Source organism: Rhinopithecus bieti, unplaced genomic scaffold (genome assembly GCF_001698545.2).
Source record: "Rhinopithecus bieti isolate Rb0 unplaced genomic scaffold, ASM169854v2 scaffold_3878, whole genome shotgun sequence".
NCBI lineage: Eukaryota > Metazoa > Chordata > Mammalia > Primates > Cercopithecidae > Rhinopithecus > Rhinopithecus bieti.
Genome location: NW_016805059.1, coordinates 7,453,672 through 7,467,394, shown reverse-complemented (window position 1 = coordinate 7,467,394; position 13,723 = coordinate 7,453,672). Strand labels below are relative to the sequence as shown.

At 34.4% G+C, this 13,723-nt stretch overlaps 1 protein-coding gene across 1 annotated transcript in view; it reads right to left on the bottom strand.

Annotated features, from left to right (window-relative positions):
- LRBA (LPS responsive beige-like anchor protein) overlaps positions 1–13,723 on the bottom strand; it is a 621,489-nt gene that overhangs the window by 501,719 nt on the left and 106,047 nt on the right. The window contains exons 10-15 of the mRNA XM_017871033.1: positions 12,045–12,242; positions 11,723–11,856; positions 9,672–9,780; positions 9,218–9,370; positions 3,345–3,513; positions 1,028–1,107 (exon numbers count right to left, since the gene is read on the bottom strand). Coding sequence (XP_017726522.1) covers positions 1,028–1,107; positions 3,345–3,513; positions 9,218–9,370; positions 9,672–9,780; positions 11,723–11,856; positions 12,045–12,242 — 843 coding nt within the window. The remainder of the gene's footprint in view (positions 1–1,027; positions 1,108–3,344; positions 3,514–9,217; positions 9,371–9,671; positions 9,781–11,722; positions 11,857–12,044; positions 12,243–13,723) is intronic.

Sequence of the window (13,723 nt, the reverse complement as noted above, 5' to 3'; positions counted from 1 at the left end):
CCTGAAGTCAGCAAAAATAATAAGTAATGATAAATTAAAAAGTAATATCCACACCTACTATGCCTCTAAATACAGAAGACATCTTTTTGACTGAAATTAAATGTGGAGAATAAAATGAACAGTTTCTGAAATTATCAAGTTAAAATGTCAAGTACCTAAAAATTAAATAGTAATTTCACTGGGGGGGAAAAAAAAAACACTGTACTTTTAAATATGAGCTCATTATGAAAATTTTCAACCTGTTCTATGAGTACATTAATCACTAAAAAAGCTGCAATCTTTAAAAAAAAAAAAAAACCACACAAGAAGAAAAGAAATTGGAAAATAAAAACAGTATGCATTGGGAACGAGCAATAAAACAAAGACGATTCAAAGGATACTTTTTTTAATAAATGGAAATAAGGTATATGAATCTGAAAGGTATACTAAAAGTTAGGTTCACTTGCCATAATCTTACGTGACAACTAATAAAGCATTATAAAATCATATAGGAAAATACTGACAAAATATTGGCAACAACTACATTTATATATTGCTATCTTATAAAACCAAAATGCCTTTTTTAGAATGGCAAATTTTACTTTACCTGTAATAGAATGAAAAGGGACTAAATATGACCACTTCTAAAGGCTCATACACCTACCTGGTACATTTATACAGAAATACTATTTCTCAAAATCTGAATGTCAGGTACAAGGAGCCTGCTAAAAATGAAACCTCCTTCAGGAGTATAGTGCCAAATACTAACAGAAACATAGTAAATATTTGCAGAATGAATGAACACACTTGAGCTACTAAAGAAATTTATATAACATAAAATACAACTACCAATCCCTAATTCTGCAACAATTTATATCCATATAGGCTCCAAAAAAGAACCAAAACAAACATGGAAACATCTTTCAAAGTATTTTCCAATGTGTAACCATAGTAACCAAGCAAAGAATAAATAAAACAAGATTGTATTCCATGTGAAATTATAAGCCACAATACACAGTATGCTACGGAATAAGGAATGTGAACTCACCTTCATCACTAATTGCTTAATGAACATCAACAAGAATGCTCGTAGAGAAAGTATTTCTTTTTTACTAGGTCGTGGTCCATCTTTTAAAAAATACACATACACAGTTAGTATTTAAAGGACCTCAAAGCTGTCAAAGTATAAAATTCTTATTCCCAAGAGTTTTTCCATTTGTTTGTAAGAAACATAAAAGTCAGTCTCCTACAGAATGACCTCTTTTATGCCTCCAGAAAGACAAGTGTTCAATCTTACACGCACTGTATACACAATATTTCAAACATACAAACAGGTTATGTTGAAACTACAATGAAGAAGTTTGTACTTTGAATAGGTCAAAGAATGCCCAAAACATAAAAATGAGGTAACAAATAAAATTTGTATTCAATAATAATACACTTATTTTAATACTCTGAGAGTATTAGTAAGGTAACAGAAGTTTACAAAGAAAAAAACAAAGGAAAATCTAAACTGTCAACGTTATTATTATATATGAATTCAGTATGACAAAATTTTTCTACTGTTATCATTATATAAGCTAATACAAAAATCTCAAAAAGAATGCCTCACCACACGGTATCATTCATGAAGAAGGGAAATACTATGTTGACTGCCTCTGACATCTCCTTCTCTGCTTGGAAAAGTCCTTGGTCACACATGGCTCACATTAAATCAATTTTCATGTCTCAAACATATAATTTCCAAGTAGAAAGCTTTTGGAAACCAAACACTCATTGTTCTAAGATCCTAAGTTAGGAAGCTGTTTGCTCATATATTTTATAATTTTCCCCCCACTAATCACTATTTACAGATAGTTCTTAGACCACCAAAGCATAGGACCACCATGACCTTGAACAGATCAATGAAAATAGGAAGAAAATTGTTTAAAATTTGTTCCATATGATTCCTAGACAAAAAAAAAATAAGACTATAAGACTACAGTTAGAATAGGATCACAAAATTTGTCCAGTTCTCTCATTTGAAGAATGAGACTTTCCCAAGGTCACTAATCAGTTATAAAAGGCAGGCAAGAATACAAAACTAGCACCTAGGACAGTACATGCATGGTACACCTACAGCACCATGTAATAGTCACGAGAAAATTCTAACCCAGTTCTAGATCTGCCACAACCTTGCCAGCTTAAAAAGTTCATAGCTTGCTAAATTACAGATACCAGATTCTCTGAGGCTAAACCAAACTTATTTTGAAAGTAATATAAAAAGTAGTATGCCAATGTGAAAATCTTTGTAAATCACTGAACAACCAAAGCCTCTTACTACAATGAGAATGTATGTTATTGACTCCCCAGCATCTATTTCTTAATTTCAAGCAACAGCCCTTAATTTTTACCAAGTGACTGAAGTCACCTTCACTTTCAGACCATGTCTTTCAAGGTAGGGGATGCTTCCAATTCTAAGCAATCAGAGCAATTACAACCACAGAAATGGGCACATGATATAATCAAAATCAATGAACAACAGAGAGACTAAAAGAGACTTTCACTGGAAACACTTTATATAGGCAGATGCTCTTACACTGGATTTAAGTTGTTATGGATGTGAAAGTGGACCAGCTGCTTGCTAGTACAAAGGGAGCGAGTATGTGAAAACAGTCATCACAGAAGAACTGGTAAATGCAGTAAGACAAATTCAGTCCTACGGTCATACTCGGAATACCTGTATCAAGTTGTATCTGAAACTGCCAGTTACACGAGCTGATTACCTCACTTTATGATGTAAGCCAATTCCAAGGAGACTGCTATAGTTACAAACAAAAGAGCCACTCTATGTCAAAAGTTTTATTTTGACCCCTTATATGAACTGCTGGTCATGTTGAATGAATATTGCCCTTTCAGCAAGTTAGTCCTCATTTTGTAAGAAAATAATTACTAACATTTTGTAATTTCATTACATCTTTAAGAGAAGCAGATAACTCCTACTTCTGTAAGAAACCCCCATATTCCCAAAACACCATTTTCAAGGAATCTCATTGTGACAATCCATCTCGCATCAATTACTAAAACTAATTAAAATTTCTTGGCATTTTCAGTGCCTTACAACAACCATCCTAGTCATATCAGCTCCCCAAAAAACTCACATCAGCACAAGTAGTATTCTTCCATACAAGTAGCAAGTTATTAAACTCTAGAAACCACAATTTAGGACAAACTATTAACATTATCAATGAGATTAAAATAAAATTTTGCCATAATGGAATATAGAAAAGCTGCCCAAATATATGATCGTACTGGTTAAAACAAAAAGAAAAATTAAATCCTGATTTGCATTTGTGTAAACTAATATACAGACAGAAATTATATACCTAATCCTTTTGGGGTAATACCACTTCGATCCTGAGGATTCACTGCCCAGTAGTAGTACTTCAGCGTGTGCATGATGAGAAGCACTGTTCCAACTCTCCGAATGGTGTTATATATGTTGACTGTACCAATGAATTCCGTGGACAGGTAAGTATAGAGCATCAATTGAACCTACAGAATAAAAATGAAGAACTTAGAGAACCCCACCAGCATTTTATCTGTTTCCAGTAACACTTTCAGGCTGTTTTATTTTCACCATGCTTCTTCCAAAAAGTAAAATGCTGACCTTGATAATAATATTCATATTAGGTAACACATACCCAATGACACACAAGCACATGCACACACACTCCTTATAAAACCAAACCAGGTAATTTCTTCTTTTAGAGCAGCATTATCAAATATGGAAACTTTTTGCTGCATTATTCCATGAAAATAACTTTGTGATTCCTATTTAGCAACCAGCAATTATTCCTAAGCATGTGTAACCTCTTTATAATAGACTTATTACTTACGCTATCTATGCATAGTTGTTTGAAAAATCTAGAATTTCTTTCAAATATAACATTTGCAGAAAATCAGGAGCTGAAATTACTCAAAAGAAAAGTACTAGTAACGCAAAAGGAAAAAATAAATAGAACTAAACCAAAAGAAAACCATAGAAAAAGATATAGAGCTTAACTGAGGAGTATTAGAAAAACAGAATTCTATGACAGTAGCTCATTACAAGAAACATTCCAATCTAGCATTTTCATCATAACATTATAATCTCTCAATATGTGTATCATGTCCCCTAATTTGGAAAGGATTCTACTAATCTCATTGATAAGTAGTCTAAAAAATACATAAGAAGTTATATATTTTTATATTAACTTCAAAATATCACCCTTCATATGTAAGAGAAAGAAATAATACAAGTGCTACCCCACCACTGCACATTTCATCTTAACAAAAAATTAGCCCACCCCGGTGGTTCATGTCTTGTAATTTCAGCACGTTAGGAGGCTGAGGCGGGCAGATCACTTGAGGTCAGGAGTTTAAAAGCAGCCTGGCCAACATCATGAAACTTCGTCTCTACCAAAAAATACAAAAATTAGCCAGGCATGGTGGTACACACCTGTAGTTCCAGGTACTCAGGAGACCGAGGCAGGAGAATCTCTTAAACCCAGGAGGTAGAGACTGCAGTAACCCAAGATAGTGTCACTGCACTCCAGCCTGGGCGACAGAGTGAGACCCTGCCTCAAAAAAAAAATTTTTTTTTAGTGAAATTATGGGTCTGAAATTCATCAACTATACTCCATTACTTAGAGCAGCAAAAATAACAACTGCTTTTGCTCTACTCTCATGTTGAAATCAAGAATTTTTCATTTTATTGCTAGAGGGTAGATTTTATAAGCTGAACAACTTTAAGTATAGGACATATATTCTGCCCTTGACCATAGACCAAACTACTGATCATTTATAATTGAACATTTATGTTACCTTCCTGGACAATGAGGGCATTTTCCTTTTCAAACCTGCAATGTACCTCAGTGTCACCTAGGGATTTCTTTAGAGAGCAAAAAAGTAGGTACCTATCTTCCAGGTGCCCTACAGATAAACAATCAAGGCTAAATCAATTAGAGTGTCAGTGAATAAATCTAACATGGTAAAAAGTGGCAGGTTCTGAACCACTTAAAAGCAGGGTTTGGAAGATCATTGTAATTCACAAAACCATATATGTGTCTATACGCATACATATACATTGTGATCTACTGATTTGCTGCAAAATGTTATTTTGATGTAGCTACTGCTGTTCAAATTGATAGGCCCAATCTACTCCTCATTGAGACAATGTGACATGGCTCAAATTCTTAACCATGTTGTTTCAGTCCTTTAGCAAATATTTACATCTAACTATATGCATAACACTGTATCATGGAAATACAATGGCACGTATGCTGTCCCTAAGTAGCTGAAATACAATTGAAAAGATAAAAAAAAAATACACTTATATTTAAGCAAAACAAATCAAAGATAATAAATATGCCCACCAAAACATGAAAAAAGTCATGAAGCAATATGTAACTGAGTAACATACAGCTATGAAATATTATTAATTCAGAGGACAGATAAATTATTATACAATAAACTGAAATCATAAAGAAAAGCTTCACTAAGAAAGTAGGCATTAAGACAGGCTTTGAAGATGAGTAGTAGAATAGACAGACAGAATACAAGAGAAAATTTCAAGCAAGAAAAATGATGGTTGAAATAAAGGTTTCCCTAAAGTTAGAACAATGGTTCTCAATCTTGACTGCACATTAAAACAACTGGAAAACTTTTTTTTTTTTTTAATACTGATGCCTGAGTCCCATCCTAGTGAGGCAGCAGAATAGGGTCTAGAGGCAGGGAACCTAAGGACTTCCTAGAACTAAATCAAATGGAAACACTACTACAGCTATGACAAGAAATATCCTCTCTATTTAATAGGGCATACACCGAGTAAATGACTTTGTAACTTTACTGCATTGTCTTCATTTACATAGGGCCTACATCAAGCAACCAGTGGAAACCTCTAGAGGTTATTTAAACCCCAGAAAATTCTGTAACGGGGCTCTTGAGCCCCTATGCTCAGGCCTGTTCCCACACTGTGGAGTGTACTTTCATTTTCAATAAATTTCTGCCTTTGTTCCTTCATTCTTCCCTTGCCTTGTGCATTTTGTCCAATTCTGTGTTCAAGACACCAAGAACCTGGACACCCTCCACCAGTAACACCAGACTGATGAAATCAGAATCTGCAGTGGAAGTGGTGGGATTCTATGTTTGTTTTTAAAAACCTACCCCAACTGATTCTATTAGCAGTCAAGACTGAGAACCACCACTGTAGGGAAACCTTTTGGTACCTCCCTATCCACTGAGGATATTTCCATTTTTAACCTAGAAAATCTAGAAATAATAATTGACATGAAGTCCTTAGATAAGGAACTACTTCATTTTGAGAACAATGGGAAACCATTAAAACTTCTGGGGCTAAGGAATGATAAGAATCATATGTTAGGAAAACATTGGGGTTGGGCATGGTGGCTCAAGACTGTAATCCCAACACTTTCTGGGGCTGAGAGAGGAGGACTGCTTGAGGCCAGAAGTTCGAGACCAGCCTAAACAACAAAGCAAGACCCCGGTCTCTACAAAAAATGTAAAAAGTTAGCTGGGAATGGTGGTGCACACCTGCAGTATCAGCTACTCAGGAGGCTGAAGCAGGAGGACTGATTGAGCTCAGGAGTTCAAGGTTGCACTGAGCCATGGCCATGCCACTGCACTCCACCCTGGATGACAGAACAAGACTCTGTCTCAAATTAAAAAAAAGAATACATTGGAATTCTGGCAGAATAGTGATAAGTTAGACAAAGAAATAGAAAACTGGAGAAAGTTAGTCTATTGAGAATGATACTGTGGTAAAAGAAAAATGAACAGAGGCTGGGCCTAATGGCTCACACCTGTGATCCCAGCACTCTGGGGGGCTGAGGCAGGTGGATCACTTGAGCCTAGGAATTTGAGACCAGCCTGGGCAACATGGAAAAACATCATCTCTACAAAAAAATACAAAAATTAGCTGTGTGTGGTGGTACACAGCTACAGTCCCAACTACTCAGGAGGCTGAGATGGGAGGATCACCTGAGCTGGGGAGACGGAGGTTACAGTGAGCTGAGATCACACCACTGCACTCCCACTTTGGTGACACAGTGAGACCCTGTGTCAAAAAAATAAGTAAATAGAATTTAGTAGCAACATATAGAGATGAATGAAAGACCTCAAGATTACTCATATGCTAACTATGAATAAACCTTCCCTCATTCACTCATTATGTACTCCAATAGCCACACAAATTATGTGTTAACATCTCTCTTTCCCACCAAATCTAAATTCTACGAGGGCAAGTATCAAGTCTATCTTGTTCATCACCATATCCACAGCATCCACCATAAAGTAGTCACTCAACAAATATCTGTTGAGCACACAAAGGACCATGGTAGACAAGAAAATTCATCTCTCCTGCTAGGTCATTAAAAAGATGGTCTCTGAGCAGATCTAAGATAAATGGAAACTACAAATCACTGGTAGCTCCCTTTTCCAAAAGCAAAGCTTTTCACATCCACACATCCAGACCTTCAACTTTTACCCAGAGGTGGATTGACCGTGAAGCTGATAAAGCTTAAACTTTATGACCACTGATCTATAAATGTTTCTTCCAAGACCCTAAACCTAATTTTGTATGCATTATATTGTATTCTTCTTTAAAAATTTCCCACATGATAAACATTTGACCTTCAAGTCAAACAAAATTTGGATCTGCCCTTTTTTATGACTGTCTTTACAATAAAATAAAAGTGGATAAAACCCCTTGTGGATACATAAAGCAGATGACTAAAACAGGAGAAAATGTTAATATTATCAACTCAACTGCAAATTCTAAAAAGGAAATTGAGGAAAGTTATTAAAAAGTAGAAGATAAGAAATAGGGTATAATAATACTAGGAAACTAAGAAAATCATAAGATGAATTTTTTTTAATTCCCCTCCAACTAAGTATCTAATAAGAGTCTGACCACATCAAAAGAGACACAAAGCCTTACAAATATGCTGATCAGTAAGACAAAAAAGTGTCTAGTAAAAGATTTAAAAAGTAACTTGAAACAATCCTCAAAAAGAAATAAGACTGAGGGTCATGGAAGAAAATGAAGTCAAATTTGACCTGGAGATAAAAAGCTACAACCTCCAGCTGCCTCTTTTGATTATTTCCAAATGGCAATCAGAGTCAGCAGCTGTTTTTTCTCTTTAACATTTTAAAAGACCAGCTGAAAATAAGATATTAAGACTCTAGAAAAGCAAAAAAAAAGTCTGCAGACTTTTTTCTGACAACTAGAATAAGTAGGTGCTATTCCAACTTAAACAATGATACACACTGCAAGTGGACCAAAAGGCAGAAGGGGAGAGAGGAAAACTGGGCTTGAAATAACACAACTTCTAACAAAAATTGTAGATAAGATAGATACAATTATGCAATTTAATACAATGTTCTGTTTCAAGTTATGCTTAATACTGCCACTACTGAATTTTCAGGACAATGTATTACAACATTAGGATTTATTAAAGATTTTGTTCATACACCTTATCACAAATTCATTTACATTCACATAGAGCTAATTGGTTTGTTGTTACAAAACTGAAAAAAAAATTGCACAAATGTTTTTATAATTTGAATTAATGTGAAACTAAAATGATTACATGAGACTAGTATATCATGCCTTCAAGGAAAAAGTGACATTTCAGTGGTACCTGTAAGAATGAAACTCAGTAGTTCATCACGTTGGGAGGCAAAAGTGTGAAGTAAAAAAGAGAGAGAGCAGGCGCAGGGTGAGTTCTTAAGAAATAGAAAAAAAAGAAAAAATATATTTGCATATTTACAATGGAACAAAGCTGCAGTTACTAGGAAACATTATTAATTACATTAAAACTGTCTAACTTTGATTTACATTTAGTAAATGAAGTCTCTCTCAAATAAAACTTTATTTCATTTAATTTCAGAAAATAAGGACTATACCTGTATCTTTTAAATAATGACATTTACACAGAATATATTCTTTGTATGTGTGTATATATTCTTTGTATATATTAATACACACACACACACACACACACACACACACACACACACACACAGATTTGCAATTTTTCCTGAGGAGTAAAAAAGGATGCTTAGTCAAAAAAAGCAATCCACTGAAGTCTTGCAAAATAGTACATTAAAAAAAAGAAAATCCTCTTAATTATCACTCTTCTCAAGCACAAAAACAGCAAAGATAGTAAAACAATATCAATATATAGATATATATTACCTTGGCTGGGGTATGAATCCATATGGCAGGATTAAGAAGAACGTGATCACACAACTGCTTGAGCAGGGGCATCCCATTCTGCAGATTACTCAGATATTTTGAAAATGCAAGGCAAAGTTCAAGTACCGCTCTGCTGACATGAGATTTGGAAGACTGCAAAAAAGGTAGTTCAAATGTTATTACAAATTCAAGTCAAAGTAAGTGAATTACAGGCTATCCCTACCAGGAAAAAAGTTGGCCCACAAATTATGCTCAAAGTTAAAGATGCCATGAAGTTCACTATCACATTTGTTTAACAGAGGAATGGAGGCAAGGTAAAACAACAAAATGTTATTTTAGTTTGGGTAATTTTCTGTAACCAAGGAGACATTCTTGCAGACAGAATTCCTTAGCCACTTAGAGAACAAATGTATGGCCTGTAAATTAAGAATCAAAAACATAAAATATACTTTACCTTTTCAAGGCTATATCCTATTACCAAGAAGCCCTTACAGGCAAGCATCTGCTCCTGCATAGCAATTGAGTTCTTCAACAATTCCATGATAAAGGCCAGCAAGGTTGAACTACAATTTTTTAAAAAGGCAACGATTAAAAAACATATTCTATTTTTTTTTAATTAGGTTAGATAGATGCAACCCTTCCATTCACCTTAATAAAAAGTTCTCCATTTCAAAGAAATTGAAGCTCCACTAAAACTGCTTCCAACATTACATCAGAACTAGATTTTTAATGTAGGACTAGGAGTTACTCAAATATTTATTTCATATACTTTATCCCAAACACATTAATAGGTGAATTACTTAGAAACAATGACAAATGTTCATGATATAGAGAAAATGGGCAACTTCCAAAAACAACCAATAACAAATACTTATTAAAAATATAGTAAGGCCTTAAAGAATAGATATAACTTAGATAAGCAAGTATATACAACTTTGAAGTGTTAGGGGCCAAAAGGTGAGAAAAGACAGTGGAGCAAACAGAGTAAGGTGTAAATCCTCAAAATGTGTTAGGGCTCCAGACTTGCCCAGTCTGAATGGAGCAGAGGGCACATGAAGAGAAAGATGAGAAAGTTAACTTGTAGGCAAACCTGAGGTCCTTGAACACTAATTTAAGAAGTTTGTTCATTATCCCAACAACAAAATTGTAATTCTTCAGTCAGTCTTGAACACTTTTAAAACTGAACAGGGGCTACAACCATGCTCTACTACCTACAATTTTTAAAGATTCCCAGAAGGGAAAGGAATAAGGTCAGTTGTTACTGCCTTCTCGGAGAGAAGTCCCACCAAAAAAAAAAAAAGAGAGAGAGAGAGAAAGGCATGAGGCAGGCCAATCTTCTTTCTCTCCCCACATCAGTGCTTTCACTGCCAGCAATTTCAATAAGGGCGGGGGGGGGTGGGAAAGGGGAGGGAGGGAGGGAGGAGGAGAGCAGTGAGGGAGGAGGGGAGGGCCATGGAGGGGGAAATGAGGGAGGTGAGGGGAGTGGAGGAGAGTAGGGGAGGGGAGGGGAGGGGAGGGGAGAGGAGGGAGGGAGGGAGGGAGGAGGGGAGGGAGGGGTGGCAGGGGAGGGAGCGGGAGGGGAGGGGGAAAACTGTAAGTAAGCCCTTTAGAAACGGAACAAAACAATTCTATAAAGTATTAATATGTCAGGGTAATTTTATATTTTTTAAAATATAAGTTGACAAATACTAGATTTGATAGCTTTTTCTTTTTATAAAAAAAATTGTTACCTGAAAATAATCAGGACAAAACTATTCCATTATTATATACATTGGTGGTAGACATCAAGTTACATATAAAAGCAAAAATCAAAGGGAGAATTTCAAAATGAGAGAATGTAAAAGTCATTTAAATTTCTCAAGTAACAAATGAAACAATTTCACTACAAATGAAACAATAATTTCACTATATACAGTTTCACTAGAATATATAGCCATGAGAAATGTAAACTCCTTTCCCACATCCCTTTGTCTTTTTTAGACTCAGGACTACAACACAAGACAAAAATGTGCTAAATGTACAATCTAATTTTTTTTTTAAAAAGACTAATTCACTTCAGATAATGCTATTAAAATTTTTGGCTTCCAATTACATAAATGGAATCAGTAATAAATAATTAAAATATGAAAAGTTCCATAATAAATCATTAACAAATAATTTAAAATATTTCAGAAATTAAAAATTTCTTATTGTATTATGGGTAGTAAAAAAATTTTAAATTTAGGACAAAAAAGTATTTATTTTTGAGTAACCCATTATTGCCATTTATAACATTATTCTAAAACCAATTTACTGTGTTTCTTACAGCTTCCATATTTCCTACTGATAAATAAGAACTTGAGTTAATACTGACATAATTAATATAGTCTTGTAATACAGTTTATAGTTCACAAGTTTCTTTAAATTATTTTGACTCTACAACAAAACCTGAAAGACAAAATATTGTATAGCTCAACAGTGATGAAAGTAACCCTCACAGCAAATTAAAGAAACAAAAGCACTCACCATATAGTCAAATCAACCTCATCAGACAAATATTGCCTGTAATCCAACTGTGCAAAAAGTGGAAATAGTACTTGTACTCCTCCAATTGAATGCATTGCACTTTGGATGGAATGTGTTAAAACTGCCTTTACATCCTTGTAAGATCAAAAACACAGTAAAGACTTCAATGATTTCTTTTCCAAAACAATTAAAAATAAGGCACAATAAATGCAGAAACACTAAAATGTGACATTCCATGTATTTAACAGAAGCTACCAAATACATCTCAATAACACATCAAAAATTACCAATATAAATTTTCTTAAAAGATCACAGTTAGTACCTGGAGCATGAGAGCATGTGGTGAATGAACAAAAATTGAAGGGTTGTCCTTAGGAGATGATTCAAGGCAAAGTTGGGCATCTGTAGCCCGTGGATTGTATGTGAACGCAATGGCACTAGAGAGTTTCCCATCATACAACAGAAGTTTGTGATGCTCAGCTAGGAAAAGGTCGCTTTCTGCTTTGAATTTAAATGTACCCTAAGAATTAATTAAAACAGTTAAATAGTATGCCACAAAAGAGAATCTAAGTACAAATCAACACAGGTGTAAAATTTTAAGGAGGTAGACCGTTGATAATCTTTTAACAGTATCATATAAGAGGACCCCTCTTTGTTTACTTCTAAAATTGGCTGAATTTAAAGATATAATGGAAATCAAGTCAACTTGACATTAAAACCTTACCTTAAAAATGTAAAAGTGACCAACAGATCACATTTTATCTTTTTTTCTTATACTGTTTTTTCAAAATTGTGGTCAAAAGTATATAATATACAACTTACCATCTTATTTTTAAGTGTGTAATTGAGGAACATTAACTGTATTCATATTGCTAAACAGCAAATCTCTAAAACTTCTATATCTTGCAAAACTGAAACTCTGTAGCCATTTAACAACTCCCCATTTCCTGCTCCCCATCAGTCCCTGACTACCACAATTCTACTTTCTGTTTCTATGAGTTGGACTCTTAGATACCTCATATAAGTGTAATCATGCAGTATTTGCCTTTTTGTGACCAAAGCATTTCATTTAGCACAATGTCTTCATAGTTCCTCCATGTTTTAGCTATGACAGGATTTCCTTGTTTTTTAAGGTTGAATAACGGTCCTGTGTGTTTATGTGTGTTGTCTGTCACATTTTCTTTATCCATTCATCTGCTACTGGACATCTGGGTTACTTCTATTTCTGAGTTATTGAAAATATTACTATGAACATGGCTGGGCAAATATCTCCTTGTGACCCTATTTCTTGTGTGAAAATATGTCTCCGTGATCCTCTTTTCAATTATTTTGTATATATCCCATAAGTGAGATTACTGGATCACATGGAAGTTCTATTTTTAATTTTTTGAGGAACCTCATATTATAGCAGCTGCACCATTTTTCATTCCCCTCAACAGTGCACAAAAGTACCAATTTCTCCACATTCTCACCAACACTTGTTATTTTCTGTTTTCTTTTTTGAAGAGTTATTCTAAATGGTGAGGCGATAGCTCGCTGTAATTTAAATTAGCATTTTTCTAATGTCTAGTGATATTGAGCATCTTTTCGTATGTTCATTGACTATTTTCATATCTTCTTTAAAGAAATGTCTACTCAACTCTTTTATGCATTTTTAATTGTTTTGTTGTTGTTGTTGAGTTATAAGATTCATATATTCTGGGTATTAATCCCTTATCAGACATATGATTGCTAAATATTTTCTCTCACTCTGTAGGTTACCTTTCCACTCTGCTGGATATTTCCTTTGATGCTCAGAACTTTATAACTTTGACATCATCTTATTTGTCTGTTTTTGCTTTGGTTGCCTGTGCTTTTGGTATCACAATCAATCAAGAAATCACTACCAAATTCAATGTTGTAAAGCTTTTCCCTTATGTATTCTTTCAGGAGTTTTACAGTTTTACATGTTACTTTTAGGTCTTTAATCCATTTTCAGCTCATTTTTATATATAACATATA